The sequence below is a fragment of the Mauremys mutica genome, chromosome 4, assembly GCF_020497125.1.
Source record: "Mauremys mutica isolate MM-2020 ecotype Southern chromosome 4, ASM2049712v1, whole genome shotgun sequence".
Lineage (NCBI taxonomy): Eukaryota > Metazoa > Chordata > Testudines > Geoemydidae > Mauremys > Mauremys mutica.
In genome coordinates, this window is record NC_059075.1 from 72626973 (window position 1) to 72646163 (window position 19191).

Genomic DNA, 19191 nt, shown 5'->3' on the forward strand with positions numbered 1-19191 from the left:
AGAAAATGCAGATTTAAATAAACAAAAATGGATACATTTTTAAAAGGTTTCAGAAAATTATAAAAAAAATGTTTAATAGACATTTTTTCATGTAAAAGCAGCAATTTTTATGATCAGTTTAAAATTGACGAAATGAGTGGAAAATTTCAACCAGCTCTAGCAAAGACCTACTAGGTCCCATATAATTCACTCCAAGGATCAATGCAGAACTGTTCCCCATCAGGTACTTGCTAGTGTTTGTCCAGTCTAGTTTTAGATGCTCCAAAGGCTTTCACCCCTTTCCTAGGCTAGTTCCATGGCCTAGGACACTGAAAAGTAGGGTAAGTGTTCTCCTGATATTCCTGAGTTTCCCCATACAATTCCAGGCTATTACACCTAGTTATACTGCCTGGCCTTATCTGAATTCATTTGTCTCTTTATAGTGTTTATCCCCTGGACATATCTGTAGACTGCTGTGTGCCTCTTCAATCATTGCTTAGCCCAGCTACGCGATTTAGTTTCTGAATCTTTCCTCATAAATCAGTCCCTTCTGTCCCCTGGAGTCTTGCTGGAATTAGCATCCACCTGGGTTTTACAAAGAGGGGAGCAAAGTCTGGGCAATACATATATATCTACATATATCTATATCTATCTCTATATATCTATATACATATCTATATATATGTAAACAAATTTTAATTGCAGAGACTGAACACACAGCATACTACTGTTAGACTGTAAACCTGCTACATCAGAGGACATATGCTGAGCTGCACTAAAGGGAATTAATTGTTCAACTTGCCTTTGGGACTGAAGGAGCTCATTTTCTCCTACCTGGGATGGAGGGGAGGTAGAGAAAGAGGTAGTGCACACTTCCTGGGAGTCTTCCACTGATGGGTATGCTGCTCCATTGTCCTCACCAGCCGTTCTAGAGCAGCAAGAAGAGAGAAATTTCATGATAGGAATATTCCATAAGACAAAAAGAAATAATGAAAAGTATTCATAGATTCCAAGGCCAGAAGGGACCATTGTGATCATCTAGTCTATTGAGTGAGACTCAGATGCTGCAGGAGGACAGAGTATTTGGGTGGAGTTGAAAGAAGAATTATGAAGGGGCTCTGACTGGCAGTGCTGAAGAGAACACTGTCAGGAGTTTAAGTCCTTTGGGCTCTGAACTTTCCAGAGGTTCTCCCCGAAGAAGGAAGAGGTGCTTCCTCCTCCATCTGGTTTCTTTTTCCAAGAGAAAAGATTTTGATATACTGACCAACAGAACCAGCTTTGGTATTGGCAGAAGCCCTGGGACCAATACCAAATATTATGCCATTGCTTTTGATTAGATCATCATCACAGAATTTTAGAGAAGGCAAACTTCATGCACTTATTTCCTCCATTCTTACTTACATATGTACCCTACTGCTGATGGAAAAGCTCAACCCTCTGGGCTTTCCGACACTGATATGCACCTATGCGAATTCCTATAGATGCACGCTTCCATGACACCAGGTTCTGTACCAAGTGTCTTGCATGATAACGGATACACTTTCCATTCAGTACAATATGCAAGCAGATAACTCCATCACTGACACAAAGGAGATTGCACCCTGACTGCTAAACGATCTAGAATGCTTCAGCAAGGAGTTAGGATCATTGAGAATACTCTGAGGCTAGCTGCACTCAAACCTCTAAACCAGAGGGGGAAATGCTGCCTTTCCTCACATGCTCCATTTCTAATAAGAGTGACACTGATCCTGCAGTCCTCCTCTATGCCCAGTCAGCAGGTGCTAGAGAAGGCTCTGTACTTGGGCATAAGAATGCCTTCATTTATAGCCCGTGACCACACTCTCTGTTTCCTCACCTGTAATTGCAGGGGTGCATGGGCGAGGAGCTGGGGTAGGGACGGTCCACAAAGTGATCAATGATAATCCCCATGATAGGTGGGGTCCTCTCAAACTGCCTGTAATGCAACAAGCAAATGGTGTTATTGATAAGACTGGCTTCCCCTCTCTACTGTGTCCCCACTCATTCCCAAAGAGTCCCTTGTATCTATTAATGGGGACCAGAGCATCGCCACAATTCAACCCTGCAACTCCAAGCATGAACCAGTGGTGTTCTGGCATCTGGCTCAGGGCTACCCAAATACTCCCCCTCTGCAAGACTTGAGGATCCAGGAAGATGTTTAATGTGAGAATACCTAAGCTGGAATGAGGAACTGTGAGGAAGAGATTTAAGGGCTCAGGGAACGAGAAGCTTAATGTTTTCTTGGAAGATGCTTTTTGGGCTGACCATGTTTCCTCACCTGGTTGAAATGAAGGCCAGGTTGATTCTGTAGGCACAAGACAGAGTGATGGTGCCCAATGGGGTACCCACTGTCCCAACACGGACTGTCTGGAAACCTAAAGGGATAGAATAGTGGTTATCAGTTTCACTAGCTACTTATGATGGACATAAAGGTTGATTATTTCTATTCCATACACCCAATCTGGATTATATGTTCCTAAACTCTGTTTCATTAATCCCTCCATTCTGAGCTCTGAACAAAAACAGGAAGGGAAAACAGTAGCAATACGTTGTCTTGTGGTATCTGTCTTACTGCCACCTTCGCCTGCTGCACTGCCTGAAATTCCAGTCCTGGCCCCACACATAGCTTTGCTGATGCTATTCAGAAAAGAGGGGCATCACCTACTGCTATTCCAGTCCTAAACTGTACAGTTGCACCTCAGTTCTAGACTAATAGAGTAGAAGTGACCATCATCGTGAATGCTGTCAAAGTTCTAAGGGTAGGCCTCTCTGGACAAGGGTTATGTCTCGAGTCAATAGAGGGCTTCTCATGCTAGGGGGAAGGGTTACCAAGGGTAGGGGTCCCCGGGCTATGGTTAGGCCTATGGTCATTAGGGATCCATGGCCAGGTTGCTAAGAGCCCAGCTTCCCAGGCAGGAGTTAGGGTTTCTAAGGGTTGGCCTCTCCAGACTAGGTTTAGGCCTGGGTTCAGTGGGGCTCTCTGGCCTAGGGTTAGGATTACTCAGGGTTTGGATCCACAGAGTAGGATTATGCCTGGGGTCAGTAGGGCTCTCTGGGCTAGGATTACTCAGAGTAGGCATGTTGGGGCTAGTGTTATGCCTGGGGCCAGTAAGGCACTCCAGGTTGGTGTTACTGAGGTAGTGGGCCCTGGGCTAGGGTGACCAGGTGTCCAGTTTTCAACCAGAACACCAAGTCGAAAAAGGACCCTGGCAGCTCTGGTCAGCACCACCAACTGGACTGTTAGAAGTCCAGTTGGCAGTGCTGCGGAGCTAAGGCAGGTTAGTCCCTACCTGTCCTGGCTGGCACCGTGTTGCGCCCCGGAAGTGGCCAGCAGGTTTGGCTCCTGGCGGGGGGAAAGGGGGAGTGAGAACAACGACACACAGCTCCATATGCTACCCCCTGCCCGGCTCCACACACTGCGGGCGAGAGCAGCGCACGGAGCCTCCTAGCACCCCCACCTAGGAGCCGGACCTGCTGGTTGTTTGCTGCTTCCAGGGCGTGCACAGCACAGTGCCAGCATAGGCATGAGAAGCAGGGGTGCAGGTGTTGCTTCCTGCGCTTATGTCCTGCTCCCGGCCCTCCGCCCCTGCCAACCCCTCACCTCACCAGTGCCACAGGGTGCCAGGACAGGCAGGCAGCCTGCCTTAACCCCGCTGCTGTGATGCTGACTGGGAGCCGCCCAAGGTAACCCTGTGCCCCAACCCCCTGCCCGGAGCCCCCCACAACCCAGAGCCCCCTCCCGCACCCTGAACCCCTGATTTCTGGCTGACCCCAGAGCCCTCACCCCCTCCCACACTCCCAACCCTTTGCCCCAGCCCAGTGAAAGTGAGCAAGGGTGGGGGGGAGAGCGAGCCACTGAGGGGCGTGGCCTTGGGGAAGGGGTGTGGCCTCAAGGGAGGGGCAGGGCTTGGGTGTTCAGTTTTGTGGGACTAGAAAGTTGGCAACACTACGCTGGGCTATCACTAGGCTTGGAGCTTGTCGGGCTCCTCTGACCAGGGTTAGGATTACTAAGGGTAGGGCTCCCTGGGCTAGAATTAGACCTGCAGTCAGCAGGGCTTCCTGAGCTAGAGTTAGGATTGCCGAAGGTAATGGTCTCCAGGCTATGGTTAAGGTTACTACGGGAGGCATCTCTGGACTACAGTTACGCCTGGGTTTAGTGGGCCTTCTTGAGCTAGGGTTAGGGTTACTAAGGGTTGGCTTCACCAGGCTAGGGCAATGCCTGGGGTCAGTAGGGCTCTCTGGCTTAGGGTTAGACTACCAAAAGATAGGATCCCAGGCTATCAATAGGCTTGGGACCGGTAGGGCTCCACCGACCAGGGTTAGGGTTATTAAGGGTAGACTTCTCTGGCCTACATTTAGGCCTGGGAACAGTAGGGCTCTCCATCCTATGGTTAGAGTTACTAAGGGCAAGGATCTATGGGCTAGGGTTACACCTGGGATCAGTAGAGCTCCCCAGGCTGGGGTTTGGGTTACTCAAGGCAGGGATTCCTGGGGTAGGATTAGTCCTATGGTCGGTAGGGATCTTCAGGCTAGCATTTGGGTTACTAAGCGGAGGCCTCTCCAGGCCAGGGTTGTGCCAGGAGTCAGCAGGTCTCCCCTGAGTAAGGTTAGGGTTACCAAAGAGAAGTCCCTGGGTGAGGGTTAGGATTACTAAGGGTAGGCCTCACTGGGCCAGGTTTAGGCCTGGGGTCAGTAGAGCTTCCCAGGTGAGGGGAGGGATCCCTGGTCTAAGTTTAGACTTTTAGTTAATAGGATTCCTTGGGCTCAGGTTAGGGATAGGTAGCGCTGCCAGGGCTAGGGTTTGGGTTACCCAGGGTAGCCCTCTCCAGGCTAGGTTTAGGTCTGGCACCAGGAGGGCTTCCTGGACTAGCATTACAGTTACTAAGGGCAGGGATCCCCAGGCTAGGATTAGTCTTGTGGCCAGTAGATATCCTCAAGCTAAGGTTAGGGTTACTAAGAGTTGGCCTCCCTGTGCTAGCATAGTGGGGCAGCAGGGCTCCCCGGGCTTTGTTGGAGGTACCAAGGTTAGGGGTGCCCATCCTATGGGTAGGCCTAGGGCTGGTATGGTTTCCCCAGCCAGGGTTATGGTTACTAAGGGTAGGGTCCCCAAGCTACGGTTAGGGTTCCTAAGAGTAGGGATCCCTGGGCTAGGAGGAGACCTGTGGCCAGTAAGAATCCTCAAGCCAGGGTTCAGGTTACGAAGGGTAGGCCTGTCCAGCCTAGAGTTATGCCTAGTCAGTACGTCTCTCCAGACTAGGGTAGGCCTCTCTAGCCTAGGTTTACAGCCTAGGGCTTTCCAGCCTAGAATTGGCATTACTCACAGTAGGGATCCACAGGCTAGTAGGGATTCTCAGGCTAAGGTTAGTGTTACTAGCGCATAGCTGTCATTTTGTAACATCCATTACAGATAAAGCACAACAGAAATTACTTGTGAACTGTAGGCCTGGTCTCCTTATAACACTAGGATACTATTACAACATCTGACAATTTGGAAGAGAGCCATCAGCTAGTTTATGTCCATTGCACAACCATACCTTCTCCCAAGCCGCTCAGCTGCACTTCCCCAAAGTATATCCTATGGGGGAAAGAAGAGAGAGGGTACATCAGACAAAATCTATCCGGATGCATAAAACTAAATACATTTATGGTTTTAATAAGGAGCATAAGGAGTGGAAGGATCAGAGCCATCTTTCCTCTTTAGAAGGTGGTACATTGCACTTGGCAAATTATGCTAGGACTGGCTAGAAAGCCTACTCCCAAAGAGTCTGCCAGCCAAATGGCTAATTCCATCATACAGTATTGTCTGAGGAAAGAAAAGGAAAGGACAGCAGCAACATCCATTGTAAGCTGGGATAGGATCTGATCAGAAAGGAAAGAACAGATATTTAGACACATCAGAACCCACGTCCTATTAAAAACAGGATTTCTTTTTTTAAAAATCCTACCACCTGGCTCAGTGACAGGTCTACAGATCCATGCAAGAGTGAGACTCAGAAATGACTTGGGATTCCAGGCAAGGGGAGCTGCCTATTCCGAGTCCTAGTATTGGTGCTTATCTTGCTACATACAGGACACTAACTGGATGTGATGGAGTGTTCACACCACACAAAGCCTGAAGAGGTTAAGGTAGCTCAAAAGGGACCAATTAACCTTACTGGCTGCACCTGAGGGAGAGTCAGGCTTGACTGATAAGCACTAATTGAAGATGAAGCCCAGCTGTGCTGGAGCAGGCTGGGCTTGTAAAAAGTCAGGAAGTTGAGATAAGAGGACTAGGTGGGCTGACCAGCCTGCCCAGAGGTTGGAACTGGGCTGAGTGCTGCGATCTGGCAGAAGACTGTGAGCCTGAGCCGTAGGAGCAGTCTGGATGGTGGCGGGCTGTGGCTGGTGCTGGTCCTTGGCTGAAAGGAAGCTGAATGTTGAAACTGACAATGGAAGCAGGGGGAGAAAAAGATAAAATTTCCTTGACTATGAAAGAGAAGCAGTGGGGGACAAAGAATGGTCTCAGAACAGGGGCAAAAGAAGTCTTGATATATCAGGATTTGAAGAAGGAATGCACAGAAATGAAAAACAAAACACAGGATAAAAGTCAACATTTCATAATTGTCAAACCAGTGAGGAGATGTGAAGATAAGATGTGTGAACCCCCTGAAAATGGAATGGATAAAGAAGAGTGGTGGTGACATACAAAGAGCTAAAAGAATGCCGTGGGGGGAGATCTATTGATAGACTGTACACACCAGGAGCAAGCTGAAAAACTTCTGGAATCTGTAAGCTTAGGGAAAATTAAAGTTACTTGTCAATTGCCTAAATTCCTGACATAAGCAAGAGGGGTTATGTATGGAATAAGGTTAGGCTTCTCTGAGGATATCAAAAAGAGTACAGGTGAAGATAAACTATTGTTTGTTAAACAGCTACTTAGGAGAGAGGAAGAAAACTGGCCATCTACAGAGGGATCAAGAAGCATAACACGGTATCGATATTTAAGGGTTAAACCATATATTCCCTCCCCCATCTTCTGCCATGAGGTGCTATAATTGCCACATAGTAAAACTTTTGACAGCCATTTCTAAGGGAACAACGAGGTACAGTAAATGTGAAGGAAATCACTCAAATGACAACTGTGTCAAAGGAACAGAACCTAAATGCAACAATTGCGGGGGAAAGCACAGTGCAGAACATAACAGATGTTCAGTAGCAGAACAAGTTAGAGAAATACAAAAAATTAAAATGATTCAAAAAGTATCATATGCTGAGGCCATGAAAAGATACCCAAATGCAGAAAATAGAAAAAGAAAAATACTCAAGTGAGAGAAAAGATATATAGGTGCAGCAGAACACACCTCTAGACAGGGAGGAGAATGAGAGAGGAATGGGAGATTATGTATTGCTTGTAGGTAAAGGGATGTTTATAACATTCGTTACAGAAGTAATTAACTGCATCTTGCTGTGGGGGGGGGAGCTGAAAAGATTAAAGTCATAGCAAAAGCAGTAGAAAAAATATCTAAAGATAAACAACCTCTTGATTGACTGCATTCATGTCACTTTAAATGAAGGCAATAATACAATCTAAACAACCTGGTTTCAATGATCCTTAGCTGGAATGCACATAGTCCATGGAATAGTAAACAAGAATGTAAGAGCCATCTTTGAAATGGGAAAAAAGCCTGATGTAACATGTGTGCAAGAAATATGAGCAATAAGTAAACTTGTGTTCAATTTACCAGAATATGATATACTCTAGAGCAATCAAGAAGCTATCAGAGGAGGAGGAATAGCTCAGTAGTTTGAGCACAGGGCTGAGAGTTCAATCCTTGAGGGGGCCACTTAGGGATCTGGGGCAAAAATCAGTACTTGGTTCTGCTAGTGAAGGCAGGGGGGCTGGACTCAATGAGCTTTCAAGGTCCATTCCAGTTCTAGGAGATAAGTATATTTCCAATTATTATTTATAAAAGAGGGACTTAATTACATCAAAATGGATATGCAGAAACTAAGGTTTGAATATAATGCTACTGAGACTCCCATGCAGAACAGAAACCGTTAAATACAGATTTATAGTCTTTATACAGTAAAACCTCAAAGATATGAACACCAGAGTTACAGACTGACCAGTCAACTGACACCATGTGAAACTGGAAGTAACCAATTATGTAGGAGCAGAGGGCTTTTTTTTTTTTTTTTTAAATCAAGTACTGTACTGTGCCTGTATTTCATCTTAAAGGTAGGCACATCTGGGCTACCTGTCCCCACCTTACACCTACCCCTGGGGAGAAAGCAGACCAGAAGCATTGCTGGGGTCAGCACACACACACGCACACACAGGCTGACTAGGTTGCTCAGCTGCTGCTGAGTCCTGGCTTTGAGTGTCAGCTGCTGGATCTGGAGCCCAAACGGCACTTTGTTCAGAGTTACAAACATTACAGTTACAGACAAACTCCATTCCCAAGGTATCCATAACTGAGGTTCTACTGTAATCCAAATAAACAATTTTAGAATTAGAAAAAATAGTCAATGTCAAACATTCATAATTTGCAGAGACTGATAGTCATACTGAGCTATGTGGAAATAAGAAAATTGATCTAAATAGTAAATGCTTAGAACAATTTGATATGCATAACCTGGTAATATTGTATATAGGAACACCTACTTAATTTAATTGATGGATCCTTTTTAGTTTGGGATTTGGGAACCACAGCAAATAATCATATTAAATGCAGCTGGGAAATTTATGAAGACGACCGAATGGAAAGTGATCACTTTCTTATGCTTATTGAGTACCAAAGCCAAGGAAATGTAGAAAAACACAAAGTTCCTAGCTGGAATTTTCAAAAAGCTCATTAAGGCCTTTTTAAGATATAAAAGTGATGAATATTTATGTAGTAACTGTGCAAGTGACAACTTAGGAGAATTCCATAACATAATAAAAGGAATTACAGTAGCAACTGATCTGGCCATCTACAAAACATGAAATTGCCTACAACTCAGAAATCTGGTTCCCTGGTGTAATGAAGATTGCAAATTAGCAATCAAGGAAAGAAATAAAGTAGACAAGCAAGCAAAACACAATGAACAGTAAAGACTTAATGAATTATAAAAGATGTAAGGTAGCACAAAGGATTATCAAAAAGACAAAAAATTGGAAAAATTTCTACAGAAAATGGTACAAAGATTCTAAGCTTTAAAAATATATATAAGCAAATTGAATGCATAGAATTCGAAGTAAAAATAAACGTATACCTGGTCTTATTGTAAACAATGAAATTGAGGTCTCCAATTTAGGAAAGGCAGACATTTTAGCAAAAGACTTCCAAAAGGTCAGTAGTGATATGAATCAAAGCAACAAGTTTTGTGAGAAGAAAGATTTATTGAGAAAAAACAGTGACCAATTAAATGGCTGGAGAGAATATACTAATGATGTGTTAAACAAAAATTTTAAAATGCAGGAGCTTGTTGCAGCCATTAGAAAAAGGAAAAGTGCAGCTACAGGTAAAGATAATATACGTAATGAAATGCTCCAGCACTGGTCAGAAGGGAGTTTAAAGATTTTATTGTGTTATATAATAACATATAGGACAAAGGACTGGGGCCAATAACATGGAAACAAACATTGGTAATACCAGTTAAAAAAAAACAGGCAAGGTTCATACAAAACCTGATGCTTATGGGCCTACTGCCCTCATACCATGTGTGGGAAAAATCATGGAAAAATGATTAATTTAAGGCTAGTGGAATACTTGGAGAAAATGATATTATAACTGAGATACAAAGGGGTTTCAGCAAAGGAAGATGTACAGTTGATCATATAGTGAGACTAGAACTGGAGGTACAAAAAAGCATTAGGACTAAGAACTCTATGATAAGTCTTTCTGGACTTCGAAAAAGCATAAGATATGCTATGAAGGGAAGGCCTCCTATATAAAAACAACCAAAATAGGAATTAACAAAAGAGGATATATTGGTGGATAAAGGACTTTTTAAGGGACAGAACTACACAAGTGAAAGTGGAAACAGCTTTAACCAAAACCTACAAGCTTACAAATGGAACTCCACAAGGAGTATTATTAGCCTTTGTTTTCCATTATGATAAGCAACCTCCTGGAAAGTGTGCAGATGGGGGTGAGTATTTTCCTTTTCGCAGACGACTGCGCTATATGAACTAAGCATAAAAGACTTGAAGTAGCCGTGGAAAAGAAAAATGAGGCACTCCAGAGAATTTCCAAGTGCGGAAATTATTGGAGATTTAAATTCTCACATGCAAAAACTAAGGAAATATGTTTACCTGGAAGAAAATTAAGGAAGACTGGGACTTATTTCTTTATGGTGAAAAAATTCAGATCAAAAGTTTGTTCCTAGGAATTGTGCTTGATAAAAAGTTAACTTGGAAAGATCACATAGATAACATCATACGGAAATGTACAAATAGGATGAACTTACTTAAAAGCGTAGCTGGAAATAAATGGGGTGCGGATAAGAAGGTATTGATCATGTATAGTGGAGCATTGATAAGACCAGTTTTAGAGAACAGATGCCAAGCTTTTGGTTCAGCCTCAAAAACAACTTTTGGACACCTGGAACTGCTCCCAGCCCAAGCTCTGCGATTGGCATGTGGTGCAATGATTACCTCAGTGTGTACGTCACAACTAACCTCTTAAGGACGACCTATAAATTGAAGGATGAAACTATTAGCTCTAACCTTTTGAGCAAAGGTAAAAGGGAATCATGAAAATAGAAGTACGAGGATTGCCGGGAGCTAAGTAGACAAAGTTACATGAATTGCCACAGATTTCCCCACACTATCAGGGTAAAAATGGGTAAAGGAGATATGTAAAAAAGAAAAATTGAGAGAACTAAAAAATTTTTAATCATGGGAAATCAAATTACAGCTGCAGTTATTCCCCATTTGTGGATTTGGAATTGTATGTAAAAAAAACAAACTAAGAGAAGAAAAGACTCCACACATTATGACTAATCAAATTTCTGAATTTATTTATAAAAAATGAGGCCAGCTTTGCCAAGTCTATGCAGACAGATCTAACGATGACAGCATGGGTAGAGTGGAAACAGCCTTCTGTATTCCTAGTCTTGGACTCCACAAAATCTAAAATGCCATCAAATTACGGGACCATACTAACAGCTGAACTAATGGGCATAATGTTGGCACTGAGCTGGGTAGGAGATGCGTGACCAGCTACAGCTGCAATTTTATCTCATTCCTTGTCAGGCATTATGACAATCAGAACAGGGACTTTGGAAAGTAGAAAATGACAAGTGAAATAATGTTCCTAACTATGGAAACAATGCAAGCAGGTGTCTGTGTAACAATAGCATGGATTCTGATGCACATCAGAATACCTGGAAATGAGATGGCTGACAAAGGGATACGAGATGGCTGACAAAGATGGATATTAAGATACCCTTAAGTAGAGGAGAATTTAAAAAGTGTGATTGTGAAGAAGCTTGGAAATGAATGGCAAAAACTATGGGTCAAGGAAACAAAGGGACAAAGGTTTTATGACATATACTCAAAAAATTGAAGATAATACTATATACCACATTTATCATAACGTGAAGTAGTAATTTTTAGTGTTAGCAGGTCATTTTGTGTTAAATAATAAGTTAATCTGATTAAAAAGACAAAGATGAGCTGTATAATATGCACAAAACCAAAGAAACTGTTCATCATGTTCTATGGGATTCTGGGCAAAAGTCTATGGAAAGAAAGTTTTTTCATAAAATGAATGGAGAAAGTGGTGGTCATAGCCTTGTAGGATGAAGCTGCTATGCCAAAAAAAAGACAAAGAAGGGGGTTGCAGGGAGTGAGTCTTCAGTTGCTCTCTGGGCACAGGGAATTGGGTAGAAGGAAACCTACGGGGGGAGAAAAAGCCCTGGGATCCCATCCTGTCCCCGATGGAAGGGATTTACCTACAGGAGTTGTAGGCAAGAGAGCCTGTGGAAGGCAGACTAAGAAGAAGCCCAGGAAAAGAGCAATCAGGGATGAGACTGTGTCCAGGGGTCAGCAACCTTTCAGAAGTGGTGTGCCGTGTCTTCATTTATTCACTCTGATTTAAGGTTTCGCGTGCCAGTCATACATTTTAACGTTTTTAGAAGGTCTCTTTCTATAATATATAACTAAACTATTGTTGTATGTAAAGTAAATAAGGTTTTTAAAGTGTTTAAGAAGCTTCATTTAAAATTAAATTAAAATGCAGAGCCCTCCGGACCGGTGGCCAGGACCTGGGCAGTGTGAGTGCCACTGAAAATCAGCTCGTGTGCTGCCTTCGGCACCCGTGCCATAGGTTGCCTACCCCTGGCGTAGAACTTGGCTACCCTGATTATAGGGTCCTTGGGCTGAAACCTAGAGTAGCAGGCAGGCCCAAGTTCCCCTACCAGCCACTGGGAAGTAGCACAGTACTGGTGAAGGTGGCATCTGGACAGTTGGTCCAGCGAGATGCTGATACACCAGAAGGGAAAAACTATATAGTGACCTGGCCAGAGGGTTGAGTCATGAAGAGAGCACCCCGAGTTGCTGGAAAGTGAAAAGGACCACAGGGTGAGCAGGTGGCAGAAGGGGGCACTAGACCAGACTAGAGTTTATCCCCAGACCCAGCCACAAGGAGGCACCCTCAACGGTGAGTGAACCCTGTTACACTCTCTTACCTGCACATTAAAGAAACAAGCAACGTGGGCAAGAACAGAGCAAAGATGGGAATTTTGTTAAACCTCACAACTTCTGTGCCAATCATGATAACCAACCTGTGACTTTGCAGTAGCTTCAATTCACCACCCCAATGCTCTATACAACCACTTCCTGAGGTCAAAAAGAATGGGATTAGGCCAGCAACCATCCTACCTTAAGCTGTGATCCCATCAGATCTCACAAGCTAAGTAGGGCTGAGCCTGATCAGTATTTGGGTGAGAGACCTACAGGAAAATCCTAGGAAGTGGCATGGAGGATTTAAGAAGTGACCTCTTCCAGAACTAGCTTTTTAAACTGTGTTCTGTATAAACGTACTTGAGTGTCCAATTTGCGCATGCATTTATTGTGATTCTATATAAGACTTGGGTAATTGTTTTTGCCAAAATGACCAGTTATGCAACTAACTATTCAACTGCATTTACAATTATTGTGTGCATAAGTCACATATACAATTACACACACTTTTCCAAACAATTTTAAATCTGTTCTCCAGCATCCCAGGGTGGGTTGGCGAGCTGCAGCTAGAGGTGCTATCCTGCAAATCAGATACAACACTGAAGTCCTGATCATTATCTACCTTTTGGCAATTTTTGCATGGGTTTCAGATATTGGCTTTGGTTTTCTGGCCAAATTCCAACTGAGTAGTTGTATTTTGTGGGCCTAAAAGTCTCCTGCTGTTTCAGTTCAGACACAGAATATCAGTCTACATTACCTGTACAGTATTACATATTCATGGCCCTGTTTCCTTGAAAGTCTGTAGGCTGGAGTCACCCTGGTTATAGCAAGCAAGGACTTCAGCAGCAGAGACAGCCTATTGTACACAGTGTAGGAAACTTTGATTTCTTTGTCACACCTAGAGAGCACATAGAAGCAGTTAGTCCAGTGTTTCCAGCCAAGCAATACAAATTTACACCAAAAAGGGGGTTGGGCCAGTAATCTAATACTTGCTTTAGAGTAACAGACAGACCTGAAATAAAGCATCAGGATGGTAATCTGTATCTGGGCTAGCAGGCCAAGACTCCTATTCCAGTTCAAGACAAATAGTAAATAGTGATTCTGTAGAACTCACTGCTGCAGAAGGCATAGGGCCTTGTACTAGAGAGGGGTAACTTTAGCATGATTAACATTTGTAGTTCCTGGGTAACTGAATCTCATGCTTGAGGGCACACACTGATTGCCACAAGGGACCAAGGTAGAATTAATTTCTAATCCTCTTCTCTGACACAGTAAACAGCAGGAGAGGTGCATTGTGCATGGGGGAGGGACTTGCCTCTGAAGCATCAGGAGTGGTTTGTCTGACTTGAAAGACCAATGATCTAATATGATCAGGCAAATCTTACATTCCTTTGTTACTTCTCAGTTTTGGAGAGGCTGGGAGAACCATCTTTCTGTTAGGGATGGTCTTGCAGTTAATGCCCTGGACTGGGATTTAGGATATGTGGGTTCTATTCCCACTCTGCCCTGAACTTCCTATGTGACTTTCAGGAAGTCAGTTTTGGGGGAGGGATAGCTCAGTGGTTTGAGCACTGGCCTGCTAAACTCAGGGTTGTGAGTTCAATCCTTGAGGGGGTCACTTAGGGATCTGGGGCAAAATCAGTACTTGGTCCTGCTAGTGAAGGCAGGGGGCTGGACTCTATGACCTTTCAGGGTTCCTTACAGTTCTATGAGATAGGTATAGCTCCATAATACAAAAAGCAAAAGCTATGAAAAAGCAGATGACAGTGTTTCCCTTTAACTTAACTGATGGAAAGTACAAAAGCAGGGCTGAATGCCAACTTTGCCTCCAAATTCCTTAACACACAGATCTTGAGAATCTGTCAGGTACATAATACTGGGATCCTGAAGGGCTTATTACAAATCTCACTGCACTTGAGAAGAGAATATTTTGTCTTTTTTCTCATTCTCCATGGTCTCTCCATTCCCACCAGGTTGCTGCTCACAGTGATGTACGCCAGGGTGCATGCCAGACAGCACAGGACACTGCAGCAGAGCTTGTCAGCTCCAATTGCTGGTTAAATGCCCCTCATATGAACCTGTCGGGCAGATCAGAAGGTGTTCCCTTGGCAATGTCTTGGAATGCTGTTGAGCTCTTCCCCATAGCTTTTTCAGTTGCAGGTCAGGTCCCCTGTGTGCTCAATCATTCAGCCAGCCAGGAAAAACTTGCTCATTTGATTAAAAAGACAAAATCAAAAACAAAACCGAGGAACACACACTTACTTCTCATTCATTTCTAGACACCAGATTTCCAGCTCCATGGAATCTCCCTGCATCAGAGAAAGGATCAGGAACATAGCTCATTTAAAACAAACAAGCTCTTTCACATCTCATTAAAAATCAGTTACAGCAATGTAGCTCTAAGGCAGTGGCTCTCAACCTGCAGCCTAATCAGCACAGAGCTGCAGCCTATGTGACATCCTCAGGGCCATACAGGTAGTATTGGATGTGGCCCACAATAGTAAATAGGTTTAGAACCACTGTTCTAAGGGAATGTATTTTTCCTGACTCTTGATTCTTTGTAGACAGATGGTCATTATTTCCTCATTACATGCATGTGCTAACAAGGGCAGGACCCAAAGATGTCTCACTGTGGGACAAGGGAGCCTCATAAAAAGGAGGATGGAGGCTGTACTCAGGACATGCTTACATCAGAATGGGTTAGCTCCCAAGGTGAGCTAATAAGCTGATTTTGCAGCTCTCCCAATCCTAAGTGTTGGGCCTCACCAATTTGCAGTGAGATTTCCCTTTCATTGTAAAATATGTTAATCTTCAGTGGCATACTAGCACACTGCAGGACTAGAGAGATTTTTACATGGCCTTGGGCAAGAGAATAAGAGTTTAGGCAGGTAATTTAAGGGGCAAGTCAGCAAATGGTGATGTATCTTGGCTGGGTTCTTACCTCAGAGGTTTTGAGAGAGATCTCCACACACATTGACCGTCCAACAGCAGGTAGCTGTCCTGCCAGGGCTTTCTTTGCTTCATGAGTTACCTCTGGTATATCTTTGATTGCCAAGTTGAACTGCAAAATGAAAGACCTTATTTTATTTTTCAGATTCCTTTAGAAAACCTGTCCAGTGGCACACTGCAGACAGACTCAAGTTAGAGCAACCTGCTACACAACAGATTAAAGAGGTGACCACTGCAACAGTTACAGAACAGACTATTGGGGGTGAATACATATTTAAGCCTGACAGAAGCCTTCTGTGAATTTTAAGAGTCTAGTCTGATAACATTTAACACCATAAGCATGAGTAGAACTGTGCATGTGTAAGAAATTGCAGAGTAATCATGTCTGTGAGAAAACAAAAATAAAGTAACTAAAGCTAGAAAAGACTCATTTGAAGCAACACTAAACCTGTACTGACAGGGGAGGAGAGTTAACATGGAAATGAAAGACTAATATGTATGCATAAGAAAAGATAACAAAAAGTTATACATAAGTTTGTGTAATACAGGAAGGTTGAACCTGTACTGGCCAATGCTGGAGGCGACTGTGATGAGATTGTCCTGATGAGCTTCCCACTTGTAAGTAACTGATCAGCATGTGCTGAGTGTTTTGCCTTAATAAAGATTTGTTATACCCATCTGCTGAGTAAGTGAATCTCATTCCGATGTTCTGGCTAGCTAGTCAGTTTGAAGATTGGGCTAACAGCCAATATCCCAGGGACTGAGACCTAAGGATATTGAGGGGCTTAAGGTGTTTTTAAGGGACAGTGGAGTCGCTGCAGAGATATGTAGACAAGACATGGTGGGGGTCCCCTTAAGGAGATGGATATCCTCGCAAGTCAGAATCTGCTTGAAGTGGGGGCTAACGTGCTTGAAAGCAACCTTTTCAGCAACAAAAAGGGTTGCTGAGAAAAGGGTAAAAGGCACAGTTCAGGGTGAGATAGTGATCGCCAGAGCTTTTGTGAAACAAAATGAATCACAAACTGGAATTCAGGAAATATAAAACTCAAGTTAAAGAAATGCAGAAGGGTGAAACACAAGAACTGATAGACAAGGTCACAGAGCTATGAACTTTGACTGAGAATGCTCAGGAATGTGAGTCTCTTAAGGAGTAGAATGGTGTTCTTCAACCACAGCTAGAAGCAGTGCAATTGGGGAATACAGAACTGACAGGTGCTTTTAATCAGACAATGAAACTTTTGGAAAGAGGAAGCATTAATGTGCACAGTGTTGTATTGTCTAAGAAGGCTCCACGTCCTTATAATCCACTTTTTCCTTCCTTGAGCAGTCTGGACTCTAAGATGCCCTTATGGTGCCTGTTCCAGTGGAGCCTATAATCATGTCAACAGTCCAAAACAATCAAGGTGGTATCTGTTCAGAGATGAGGGTTAAAAACCTTTCACCAGAGGAGATATCAGCCATACTGAAAGAAATAGGCCCTTACTCCAGAAGCACGGGCATAGAGGAAGCGTTGAAGTGGCTTCTGAAAACTAGAGAGCAGGTTGAATTTTGTGATCTGACTATAGGGGATGGGAGAGAATTTTGCAAAAGGGAGCTGGCTCTGGGGGTTGGCTGCATATTTGACAGGGCTAGAGAGGCCGGATACAGTGGCAGTTCCTGTGTGCAGAGCTTATCTGAGTTTTATTCTGGTCTGATGCAGCAATCACCACTGTTTTTGCTGTTAAGCAGAAACCCTAATGAGCCCCCTAACGAACATGAAGAGTGACTTTTTTTGCTTGTTCTCTGGTCATGAATAATCCATTTTGTGATGATTGAGACTACCCACAACTTGTTATAGATGGGCCACTTCCAGAGGTTAGAGGGGCAGTTAAAATGGTGTTTGAGAGGGGTTGAACTAATGTTCAGGTTGAAAAAGCAGAATGTGCTTTTCACCACATCCTGGGGGGTAAAAATAAAGACCCAGTCGATGAGGCTAAAGCATACAGGATTGAAAGGGGCCAGGAACCCAATTCCGAGGGTAGAACAGAAACCCCTGGGTATGGTAGAGTGTGTGGCAGAGGGAAAGGAGGTGGTTGTGAGCACCCATGGATTCCCTGTTATGAGGAAGAGAGGTGCAATGAGGAACTGGAGGAGGAGACGTGGAGGCTTCAAGAGGTGTCCTAGGGAACAGGGAGCGGTCTGCTGGCTGCTTCGTCCAACCCCCAATAGGGATACTGAGCCTCCTCTCACTCATCCAGGATCTTTACCCCCTTTACCTTGGATGAGTGGGAATGCCCCAATGTATTATCAGTTATAGGAGACATCCATAAACATGCTTTGCTTGATAGTGGAGAATCTGTTTCTAACATCTAGAATTCAGGCAGGTATGGAACACAATAGTGTATTACCATGACTGGAGCAACAGGACAAGAAGCCACTTGCTGGCTTACTAAACCCTTAGATGTCACGGTAGCTCACACCTTTGTGGCCCATGATTCTTAGGAAACTGCAGTCACAGCTACAAAATGTGCTAAACTAAAATATGAGTATAAAAGGCAGAGACAGAAACTTAAAGCTGCAGAATACATTGGCTGAAAACATTTCACTCTGGGCAAAAAGTTTACAATCCCAGAATTTAGTCACTAGTGAGGCCTTGGGAAATGTCCTACTTCATAATGAAAAACTGAAGTTGAATGATTTAAGGAAAAGCAATGTGAAGTTAAAAGGAGTTTTTCACAACTTCAAGAACACTGCAGAGCTAGGAAGAGACTAAATAATTGGGGGGTAATGCAAGTGTTAAACGTTTAAGTGTTAAAGAGAATATTGATTTTTTTAAAGTGTGTGGGGGGGAATACTTCGTACACGCTAAGAAAAAAAATGAACAACACAGCAGCTAACAGTCTGTCAGGACAGTTTAAGTATAGCAGCAGAGGTACAGATATCCAAGACTCAGAAAAGGATAAAGAAATCAAAGCAACAGTAAAACAGAATATTGTTAAAATACAGCAGTTAACAGAGGCCAGGCCAAAAAAAAAAAAGTTTCACCTGTGAAAAATGTATTCAAAACTGAAATATAAAAATTAAATGTGAGCTGCTTCATTTAGGGGAAGCCCAGTGAAGAATGAAAAGTTATTTTTATGGCCAAACTTCTGGCAAAGGGTATGAAGTGGGAGATCAGGTACTTCTGCAATATCTCTCAGATAAAAAGCCCTTTCCAAAAGCCAGTTGGGAGGATTGCTACTATGAAACGGACAAGGATAGGGCATCAGTATATCTAGTTCAGGTAAAAGATTAGAAAGGGGTGGTAAACTGATGGTAAGTTGCATGCTATGCAGCTGAAACCATACAGGGGAAAGGACAGAAGTGAATCTACTGATGTAAAAAAGAGAGAAGTGAGAATATTTGTTTTCTCTCCCAGGTGTTGGTCACCATGGGAGGCATAATGTGCATTGCATTGGGGTCCACTGAATTTGTGATACAGCAGAACAAGATGGTGACAGTGTATGGGGGGGGGGGTCACCTTAGCCCAGTGGTTCCCAAACTTTAGCAACCCTCAAACCCCTTTCACAATAATGTCAAGTCTCGCGAACCCCCTCCTAAAAATGAATATTTCCATG

At 43.5% G+C, this 19191-nt stretch overlaps 1 protein-coding gene across 3 annotated transcripts in view; it reads right to left on the reverse strand.

Moving 5' to 3' along the window:
• ATG13 (autophagy related 13) overlaps positions 1–19191 on the reverse strand; it is a 48679-nt gene that overhangs the window by 16290 nt on the left and 13198 nt on the right. For 2 of the 3 annotated variants that reach the window (XM_045013574.1, XM_045013572.1), the window contains exons 4-10: positions 15588–15707; positions 14909–14955; positions 13404–13544; positions 5532–5572; positions 2276–2372; positions 1835–1933; positions 814–907 (exon numbers count right to left, since the gene is read on the reverse strand). In XM_045013574.1, coding sequence (XP_044869509.1) covers positions 814–907; positions 1835–1933; positions 2276–2372; positions 5532–5572; positions 13404–13544; positions 14909–14955; positions 15588–15707 — 639 coding nt within the window. The remainder of the gene's footprint in view (positions 1–813; positions 908–1834; positions 1934–2275; positions 2373–5531; positions 5573–13403; positions 13545–14908; positions 14956–15587; positions 15708–19191) is intronic. The other variant, XM_045013573.1, reaches the window with a different exon arrangement.